Consider the following 10,908-nt stretch of genomic DNA (forward strand, 5'->3'; position numbering starts at 1 on the left):
TAGAACTCCGAGTCAGACGTTTACGCAGTGGACCGCCCCTCGATGATGAAGAATCCTCTAACGAGAGTGAGCCCGACCCTTAGATGTAGCTGTATCACATGGCTTTTGATATTCCTTGGGTTTAGGTAGCAGTGCCATTTTTGATCGATATCGCCTTCGTTGAACCCTCAAGGCCATTTATGCTTTATCCCTTGTGTTGTAAAACACTATGTGTTATATTATGATGTTTTTCTTAAGTCATCTTGTTTCAATTTGTTCGGAGTTTTGTTCATGCTTCCGCCTATGCATATTATATCGAATTAAAATGTACGTCGTTGGATCCTAGGAATAATTGAAAGATAACGACCGTGACGAGATGTTGGCAAGCACGAATAGTTCGATGCGTGACAAATTGTATCGTTCAAATTACAAATGTATATATATACACATATATATACACATACATATATTGGATTTTTTTTTTCTTTTGCCAAAAAAAAAAGGATCTTTTAATGTTGAAGGACAAGATAAACAAGGGAACGGCGCCTACGTTCTCTCAACTAATCCTGCTCAGCACCTCGCTGTGGACCCTGTCCATACACAAGACAAAATCGGGCCACTCGGGTCGCTGACGGGCTCTTCCACCTCGCTCACATCACATCACCCAGTAAAAATAGGCGACCTTCTCATCCCGCGACGTACAGTAGCAATGCTCGCCCCTTCTTCCTCCTCTTGTCAGATGTCAGAGCACTCTACTTTCCCCCTGCGAAAGAGCGCCCAAATTTCAGAGTCGCCGACTCCTACTGTCGTCCTCGGAGGTGGACGCGTTGAGGCGATCATTGCAGCGGCTATGGCTTCTTGATTCTTTGCGATTCTTGACGTGTGACTGCACTTTGATTCTTTTGTTCGGCAGGATTTCTTTTTTCTTGGTCTCTTATTACCATTTTCTTTGTAAGGTTTTTGGTTTTGTTCAGTGGACGATGCAGTTCGGTTTAGATGTCGAGGCCTTTTTCGTCGACTCCGGCTCCGCAGACGGTACTCTCTCCCTGTCTCTTTCTCTCTCAGTTGATGTATTAGCGTTGCTTGCTCGTGAATGCGTGTATGCATTTACGGGTGTACGCGAAGAGTGGATGCGATTCTGCGATTGCGATGCGGCTGTGGTTTTCGTATTTCTTATGGTGTCGTAGTTATACGTGGGCTTCCTGGGCCTTCCATACTCAGTTACTCTGCTTAAGCTTTGTTCCTGCGACCCCTCTGCTCATGGTCGGAACGGCAATTGAGTTTGTCAAGTGTGCATTTTTTTTTTTTTTTGTCCCTTTTGGAAATCTAATTTTGTCGCATATGGTGTTTGTGCGCTTTTAGTCTCGACTGCTTTTTTAGCGCATCGTCATTTAGTAGCATACTGAGTTAGATTGACGAATCAATGATTTGGGACTCATAACATATAATCCTGATGAATAACATAGGGTAGAGCATCTGGTGTGACTGTAGCATGCTATTCGAGAATTCTGCGGCATCGGTTGCACCAGCAAGTGAAATGAAAATAATGTAGACAGCCCCATGTTTAAAGCATGGTATGGTAGCGCTTGGCTTGTTGTAGTTATGTAGTCGAAACAAGATATGTTTGATGAATCATATTCGCAGCAGTACTCAAGAGGAATATGACTTGGATGTAATATGAATATAAAGGTCCAATGGGTCTTCAAGTATTATAATGTAGGAAAAGTTGATTTTAAGTCCATATTGCTATTGTAAATTAAATGGCATGCGTGTATAGAATCACCCCTTGTTGGGTATACAGAAAGCTCTGTTCTCTATGAGGCGGCTCAAGTGTAAGTTGAAAATTTTCTTTTGCTGCGATAAATTTGGCCATGCCAACTTTTGGCTTGTACATAGAATGAGGATGTTCGAGACCAGAATTTGTCAGTTTCAATTGATCTATTGCTATTTAAGAGAAGAATTTATTAGAAATGAGACTGTGAAAAGTTTGCAGTGGCTCCAGTAGAGAAAGGGAGGGGAGGAACATGGCTGTTAGCAGGATGCTTCACTGAGAAGGCGTGATTTGATGGTAGGGAAGTGGGTCAGAATGGGAAAGGGAAAACTAAGAACATGTCTATAGGACTGCTAAAATAGGTTTGCAGATGCTTTTGGATATACTGTCATGAGGACTTCATATTTAACACATTGAGAAAATAAGAGGATAAAAGGAGCCTGCCTTTGTTGCTGCTGCTGCTGCTGCTGCTGTTGCTGTTGCTGTTGCTGTTTTCTTTTTCCTATTGTGGTAGAGGTGCAATTTACTGTACATCTCTAAATCACTTCTCATTTTTTCTTTTGATAATATTTGTAATGGAGGTATATTTCGATTCAATGAAATTAAAATGCTTTCCAAGCTTTGTCTATCATGGTCATATCAATTAATGTTTATCATCATACTGTCTTTTATCTTGAACAGGGAGGTACTCTGGAGGGCACAAGAAAATGAAATTCTCTGGGGATGGAAACGATCAGCGCAGACCATCCTCCTTCAGATCAATTTTTAATGTATCTGAAGGGGAAAATGGTAAAACTTCTTCCGGTGTTGTTGACTACTCCGATCCTTTTGCAATCCATCGTATGCTGGACAAGGTGGATTGTGGTCAATATGGCAGTGTCACCAAGGATGTAGAAGCAGTGATTTTCCAGAAGATGCAGTACTTGACCCCTCTCATTAATCTTTCAAATGGTTTGTTAAATTCTGTGGTAAACCCAAGAAAGGAGGCCTCAAACCTTGCTGGGGAACCAGCTGCAAATTCTGGGCATAAGAATATTATCGATTTGGATGATGATGGTGCGAGAAATGATGCTCCGGAAGCAGCACAACCTGTTTTAATTCTTGATGATTCAGACAAGGAAGACCATACAAACTGGAAACCGTCATATCCTTTTCAGCAGATTTTCTTGGCGACACAAGCAGGAGTTGCTGGGCATTGTCCTGTGGGAGATATAGCGGTAACATTTCATTAACATACACGTGCTTTAAATTAATATGAGGACAATATTGTATAGAAACTTTTATAGCATGTCAATATTTTTTAGCTGGTAAGTACCGTGGCATGCCATAGTGCTTGTAAAAAAATTAATGAGAGATCTGGCCCTTTCTATATGATCTTGCCTGCATCAAAAGAAAAGCATAAGTGACCATGACATGCCACGGTACTTACAAATCACAAAGCATTATAATAGAAAGGGCAAGATCTCTGATAACTTTTATACAATTACTTTTCCCTGTGTATTAGAGAAAAGTAAGAATGAATGAGGAATGGTTGAAATTGGAGGTGGAGGTAATTTTCTTGCAGCCTTGCTTGGATGGATGGGAAATAGGGGAAACGAAAATGCATCGAGAAAATGTTTGGTTAGAATAAAGTCCGTTGAAAATGTTTGTTTCAAGTGAAAAAGTAAATTCAATTACTTTCTTATCACTTTTCTAGGCCTAATACCTTAAAAAACCTCTAACTTTAACTTTTATCCCAATTCTACGTTTTTGTCTCATAAAAAAATCCAACTTTGAGTCAAGCCTCAATACTATCCTAAATTTTTTTTGTCCCATAAAAAATCCTTAACTTTAGTCATGTCTCAATTTTACCCTAAACTTTTTGTTGTCTCATGAAAAACTCCCAACTTTAGGTCTTATCCCAATTGTACCATCGAGTCCCAATTTTATCCTAAAATTTTTGTAATATCATAAAAAACCACAAACTTTTACTTGAGTCACAAATCTGCCCCCATTAACCCTCCGTTCAAAACTTCTCATTGACAATCGAGAAATGGAAAATTCCCAAACATGAGCTATTCGAGCATGCCGAGCGTGAGCTCTCCAACCAAAAGAGATGAAACATTCCCAAGCACGAGAGATTGAAGACCGAGTGCAAAATCACTAAGGGAGATTTTTTTTTTTTTTCCAGTACTAAGGGAGATTTTGATAGATGGTTAATTGAGGTAGATTTAGAACTCAAGTATGAGGCCTTTTATGAGACAAAAAAAAATCTAAAGCTAGGATTTTATGAGACACAAAAAAAAAGTTTAGGTTCAAATTATTTCTGGACCTAAAGTTTGGGGTTATTTATGAGACAAAAAAAAATTTAGGGTAGAATTGGGACTGGACCTAAAGTCGGGGGTTTTTTGTGGGACAAAAAAAAGTTCATGATAGATTTGGGACTGGACCTAAGATTAGATATTTTTTATGAGACAAAAGGTAGAATTGGGACAAGAGCTAAAGCTGGAGGTTTTTAGCGTATTCTGCCCACATTTCTATCCAACTTGGAGTGATTTCTTTGTTTGTTCCAAGTAAAATGTCTGTCCTTACTTTCCATTTGTTCTTCCGAACCTTGGAATGTTCCACTCTAGCTCCCATATTTCCCTCCACCTGTTCCTTCCACCTCTTTCCTCCTTCCTAAAGCCAGTGGAGGAAGTAGTCCCAAATTTGTTCTTTTGTTGTTGATTCAATTTTGCTCGATTGCATGTGTTGCATGTTCTTACATAACATCAATTGGTTATGTTCAGCAGGTTTTTACTGCCGAAAACTAGATGTACATGTCTGCTAATAGGTGGACCTCTTCACCTTATGCATTGTGTACCCATTAGCTACATGTTCCTGAATGAAATGGGACCTTTAAGCTCCTTCCTCCTTCTAGCGGCTGCTGGTTCTTAATCTTTGACTGGTAGCACATGTCTGCTTAAGCTTTGATGAGAAGAAAAGAAGTAGATTTCACCAGAAATGCATTTGTCTATTTGATGATTAATGATTTCATTTTTCTGCTGTCTCACAAAGCGGCTGGATTTTTGTCAAAAATGCATCTTCACTGATTCAGTGGAGTTTACTGAGGCAATGACCAAGATCCATAGAAGCTACTCATTCTAAAATGAGGCTTAAGAACCCTTTGCTGTTGATCTTTGCTTTTACTTTTTAGTACAAAACCTTGTTTGTTTCCTTAAATCTATATGCATGGGTCATGTGAAGGAGTGCTCCAGGGGCACTGGATGAGCATACCATTCGATTTTCAAAGCATTGATTTGCATACCATAGAAAAGGTTAGCTTATTGGAAATTGTAATGTTCTCTTGTTTGGTTGCTGAACAAGAACACATATGTGGTGTGTTTTTAATCTCATGGTCAACTACATAAAGAGTTGCATATCTTCTTTGACATCTTGAGTACTATATTTGTGGTGTTATATGATGTTTGCACATTCGCTACTGCTGTTTGTATTGTGTTGTGTTCCTTGTGGTTCCTTTTGTTGTTAATGATGTATGATGGACTATCAGAAGATAGAATCCAAAAATAGACTTTTGAACTACATTATGTTGAGCTTTTGCATCCTCCCAAATTGCTCACAAGCTTTTTCCTACGCTAGAAGAAAGTTCCTGATTTTCCTTGTTAAAACTTGCATTGAGTAGGCCTTTCCCCTTCATGTTGTATCTATGGCCAGTTTAAGACCTAGAATCTTCTTGCATATGGAAATTCATGTTGCCGTGTGTTCTATTACCTAATTCTTATCCTGCCTTTAAGATTTTGTTGTATGTTGTATTCAGGTTAAAAACTACAGAAACATCGCTCAAGGAGATGGGCTTCTGAATACTGAAACTGAAACTGAGAAAGACAAGGGCGTATACGTGGGTGTAGACAATGAAGATGATCACCTAACAAAGGTTGTTGATGATGGTCTTGGGGATATCTGGACTGAGATGACAATGGCATTGGAATGTTCAAAGGTAGATGATTAATTCTTCATTGAGACTCATACCTCTCAAAATCTCCATGAAGCTTCTTGTGGCAATTTTCCTCCCTCCCCTTCTTAGTGACAATTCAAATATTTGATTCAGCTTGCTTTTGTTTGAAATCGTTAAATCACTTTCCGTCCAGTGCTGTATTATTTATGTTATCTAGGAGGTGTAAGGAAGTCGTGGAAATGGTACATTTCTTTTCTGTAATATGGAACATTGCTGCTGAGTTTGATCTAACATTCTTAAGGATTTTATCTTGCTGGGCATGTGTGGTGCAAAGTTGTCACGTTGAGGAGATGAAATTATGAGTTTCAGTTTAAACTGTAAAGCATGAATTGGCATATGCTCTTATTTGATCCTATGTGTGCTATTTGAAGTTCACTCTTGTGAGTGAGAACTCTTGGTATTTTAAGCTATGATCCTTCTGCTGTTTCTCCTCTCTGTCACAATAGTGCTTGAACATGCCTCAGTGAGTTGGACTTTGGGACAGTAATATTGGTTTGCCACATTGTGCTGACTGAATAGAAGGGATTATTGGCAGTTCTGATTATTTGCGGTGTCTGAGATCTGATGCTGGATTTGTAAAACTTACCTTCTGTTTTTTCATTTTTGGCTGTTATGAAAGTAACTTGATTTATCGATGTCTACATGCTCGAAACTTTTGGAAATGTTTACTCTTTTAGAGCATAATGTGCTTACACATTACCTTGCCCTGCCATATGCATTCATCCATCTGAAGTGTTTTAATTCAATTCTGCTTTTGTTAGGATATTGCTGAAGATATGGAGAACTGGGAGCATCCTTCATCCGATGACAATTCAAGTGAAGAGATCGAGGACTGTGACCATTCATTTGTTCTCAAGGACGATATCGGCTATGTTTGTCGGGTGTGCGGGGTGGTTGATAGGAAAATTGAGACCATATTTGAGTTCCAGTATAATAAAGTAAGCTTCATCTATTGCATTCTGAATTTGCAGGCCATCTTCACAATGTTCAAAATTCCCATTTTATGTTCAATAATATTTTCTGATGAATGTTTGTGACTGAGCATGGAGACACCGCAGCGTTGATCGGTTTCGTATCAGAGATGCATGAGATCTCATTAGAATCGTCTTTTGATAAGTTATTAACGTCTGTTGCTCAGCCTCTCTATTTATTGGGGGATTTGTTCATGCATGTCTGGTGAGATTTTGACACAACAGTTGATTGCATTTGGCTAGTGTGCTTGCATTGGCTACATGGAGATTCTTGACCAGTATTTCGTGTTATAAGCTGTTGGGTGGTAGCCTAAGAATAATATGGTTTAATAGAGGACAACAGACTGTAGGAAAGTGATCTTAGGAATACATGCATTCAAGATTTTATGTAGAGTATTGCCATAATAAGATAACATGAACCTTGAAGTTTTACGAGGCGCAGTTTCTTGCTGAAGTTTATTATGCAATTATATGTATTTAAGTTCTTTATTTTTTAATTATGCATCAAGTCTTTTAACTTGCTTGATTGCACAGCTTGCACGATTTGCGCAATCGAGCTCTGAGATATTAGCTCACTTAATCAACGCTAATGTTGACTGACAGGGCAACTTTCAATAAAAAATTGAAAAAACGAGTAAAAAGTTATTAAAAATCAAATTAAAGTTTCAGATTAATTGAAAAATTAAAAAAGAAATGTAAAACAATCTAGAGAGAGAGAGAGAGAGTTTGAGAGAGAGTTGGAGGTGGTAGTCACCACTAGAAAGGGTCTGGTGGTGGTGGCTTATGGTGTTGACCGTCGACCATTGCCTCGCTCTGATCCAGTGGGCCCTCACTGGAATTGCGCGATTCCAACCAGGCAAGTTTCCTCTTTGCCATTGCATGGCTAGATCTCTCGCTTGGATCACGCGACCCAACAAGCAGGCACTTTGATTGAGAGAGAGAGAGAGAGGCATGGTCCCTGCCTCACCTTCTCTGCTTAGTCATTCAAGCCCCTCAATCCTTTAAAGCCAGAAAGCTCCATTATTTCTGTAGATTTGGAGTCTCAAAGTCATAATTCTCTCCTGCATATTCTTGTTCACTGAATTTGTGATTGCTCAATGATCTTCTTGGACTGTGAAGTTGAGGTGGTCCTGATTGCATCTGTGGACCTCAAGAACCTCGACCATTTTGTTCTTCAGGATGATCTGAAGAATGATTGCTCCACCAAAGTCCAAAGAAGATTATATTGTCGCCACGCCTGGGTCTGGCCACCCTGTGAGGCAGTGGTGCACCTTGCCTGGGTTGCACCCTCCAGAAAGATTTGACCTTACTAAGGCGAGAAGCAGCCTTCCCTGGCCCTAGAGGGGGGATGGTTGGTGGTGCCAGTCTTTTACTGGTGATGGCTGCCACCATCTCCTTCCCTCCCTCAAACTCTCTCTCTACTTGCAGAATCCTTTTTTATCTTTTTTTTTTTTTTTTTTTTTTTTTGGTAAGGTAAGTATGTATTGATCTTTCAAAAGCTAGATACAAAAATACCGTGCACAAAAGCCATGAACTCAACATGGCACATAGGGTGCGAAGGAGAGTTCAACGGTGAACCGGTCGCAAAATACACCAAGAGAAGGGGAAGAGCCCAACAGGCTAACAAGCTAGCAGAGGAACAGAAAGCCAAACAAGCGGCCAAACTAGAATAGTAACCAACCAAGAAAGAAAGAACACAGCTGGAAGATATAACAACCAGGAGGCATCTCCAGAGGAGGCAGCAGCTTTTTTATCTTTGTTGATCATCAGTTAATGTGAAACTTCTTTAAATTTTCGATTATTTATTTGCTCATTTTGAATTGTTTCCATTGCCAGTTGTTATGTCAGCATAATTAAGGTCTGTTGCAAAATCGAAAATTGGATGATTCATTTGAATAATCGACAGAAATTAGTTGCGGCCGCCATTCACCGGGGCTTCAGTCACTGGCTTCCCTGTCAGGTTTATTGCACAAAAATGACAGGACAGGCTCCCGAAGTGAGAAGCCCAATGAATGTCAGATGCAAAATCCCCCCACCTCATTAAGATCATATTGGCATACTCTCCCCAAAAAAAAGTGCAGTAGATTATTGATTGAGAGCCCTCTGATCTGATGCAGCATAGCTTTGCATAACAACATTCTCTCCCGTGTCACTTATTTTTTACTCCATGTATGTCAGGTAAAGAGGAGTAATAGGACGTACGTGTCTGATATCCGGAAAGGCAGCGATGCTTCAGGGCTGGCTGGTTTTGACCTGCCGCTGGATGATTTGGCAGTGACAGAGATAGCTGCTCATCCAAGGCACATGAAGCAGATGAAACCTCATCAAGTGGAGGGCTTCAACTTTCTTGTCAGTAACTTAATCACTGATAATCCCGGGGGCTGTATTCTGGCCCATGCTCCAGGATCCGGGAAGACATTTATGATGATCAGCTTCATGCAGAGCTTCCTTGCGAAGTATCCTCATGCCAGGCCTCTTGTGGTGCTTCCTAAAGGAATATTGCCTACATGGAAAAAGGAATTTCAGACATGGCAGGTGGAGGACATCCCATTGCTCGACTTTTATAATAAAGCAGATAGCAGGTCCCAGCAATTGGAGGTTTTGAAGCAATGGATCAATCAAAAAAGCATACTTTTCTTGGGATACAAGCAGTTCTCTGCAATTGTTTGCGACTCTGGTGCCAGTGCTCATTCTATTAAATGTCAGGAAATACTGCTGGAAGCCCCGTCACTTCTTATTTTGGATGAAGGGCACACACCCCGGAATGAGAACACTGATGTTCTTCAATCTCTTGCCAAAGTGCAGACACCAAGGAAAGTTGTCCTTTCAGGAACTCTCTATCAAAATCATGTCAAAGAGGTATTCAATGTGTTAAATCTTGTCCGTCCCAAGTTCCTGAAACTGGACTCTTCACGAGTTGTCATTAAGCGCATCTTGAGTAGGGCAAACATGTCTGGGATTAGGAAGCAGTTGACAGGTGGAAAAGACACTTGTTTCTACGACTTGGTGGAGCATACTTTGCAGAAGGAAACCGACTTTAAGAGGAAAGCTACTGTCATCCAAGATTTACGCGAGATGACAAAAAAAGTTCTCCATTATTATAAAGGTGATTTCTTGGACGAGCTCCCTGGACTTGTTGACTTCACTGTAGTGCTGAATCTTAGTTCCAAACAGAGGCGCGAAGTGCAGAATGTGAAGAGGCTTCCACGGAAGTTCAAGATGAATTCTGTTGGAAGTGCTGTTTATCTGCATCCAAAATTAAAACATTTAACTCATAGTTCCGTTGCAACTAATGGTAATAGTAAGTCTGTGGATCCTGAGACTATAATTAAAATTGATGAGCTGCTGGAGAAGTTAGATGTGAAGCAGGGAGTTAAGGCAAAATTCTTTCTAAATATCCTGAGATTGTGCGAGTCTGCAGGGGAGAAGCTACTGGTCTTCAGTCAATTCCTATTACCACTGAAATTCATGGAGAGGTTAGTGATGAAAGTGAGAAGTTGGTCTCTTGGGAGAGAAATCTTTTTCATATCAGGTGAGTCTAGTACGGAGGAGCGGGAATCATCGATGGAGCAGTTCAACAATTCACCTGATGCTAGAGTCTTCTTTGGCTCGATCAAGGCATGTGGTGAAGGAATTTCTCTGGTGGGTGCATCACGGATTATAATTCTGGATGTGCACCTCAATCCTTCAGTTACTCGGCAAGCAATAGGTCGTGCATTTCGACCTGGGCAGAAGAGAAAGGTTTATGCATATAGGCTGGTCGCTGCCGATTCCCCTGAAGAGGAAGATCATGTTACATGCTTCAAGAAGGAATTGATTTCGAAAATGTGGTTTGAGTGGAACGAGTATCGTGGTTTTCAGGACTTTGATGTGGAGACTGTCGACACAAAGGAATGTGGCGATCCTTTTCTTGAGAACCCATTTCTCCATGAGGATGTCAAAGTCTTGTACAAAAGGTTAGTGCCTGGCGGTTCTCAGCCTTGCATGCGCAACATATGAATCGTGTACTAAGTTTCTGTCTTGTGTCTTTTCCAGGTAATGTTGGGGTAGACGATGATTGAAGTAGCAGAAGTATATTATGGACGTGTAGATGTTTTATCACAGGTCAGAGCAATTTGAAATGTCTATATGGCAGTCTGTCAAACTCATTGCTTCGTTCTTGAAAAGAAAGCTGATGCTCTTTTTATTTTCAA

At 40.3% G+C, this 10,908-nt stretch overlaps 1 protein-coding gene across 1 annotated transcript; it reads left to right on the forward strand.

The window, feature by feature from the left end:
• The first annotated feature begins 806 nt into the window (after window positions 1–806).
• LOC115754615 (protein CHROMATIN REMODELING 35-like) lies at window positions 807–10,908 on the forward strand. Its single transcript, XM_030693690.2, has 6 exons — window positions 807–1,014; window positions 2,432–2,967; window positions 5,547–5,726; window positions 6,506–6,682; window positions 8,894–10,671; window positions 10,751–10,908. The coding sequence occupies exons 1-6, from the start codon at window positions 960–962 to the stop codon at window positions 10,752–10,754; spliced, it is 2,730 nt and encodes a 909-aa protein (XP_030549550.1). The 5' UTR covers window positions 807–959; the 3' UTR covers window positions 10,755–10,908.

This window comes from Rhodamnia argentea, chromosome 5 (genome assembly GCF_020921035.1).
Source record: "Rhodamnia argentea isolate NSW1041297 chromosome 5, ASM2092103v1, whole genome shotgun sequence".
Taxonomy (NCBI): domain Eukaryota; kingdom Viridiplantae; phylum Streptophyta; class Magnoliopsida; order Myrtales; family Myrtaceae; genus Rhodamnia; species Rhodamnia argentea.

Bases quoted from the DNA above. Each gene is read 5' to 3' on its own strand.
- LOC115754615 (XM_030693690.2), top strand. From the start codon at position 960: ATGCAGTTCGGTTTAGATGTCGAGGCCTTTTTCGTCGACTCCGGCTCC. The intron at 1,015-2,431 runs GTACTCTCTCCC...TATCTTGAACAG, and splicing joins CGACTCCGGCTCCGCAGACG to GGAGGTACTCTGGAGGGCAC. The intron at 5,727-6,505 runs GTAGATGATTAA...TGCTTTTGTTAG, and splicing joins TGGCATTGGAATGTTCAAAG to GATATTGCTGAAGATATGGA.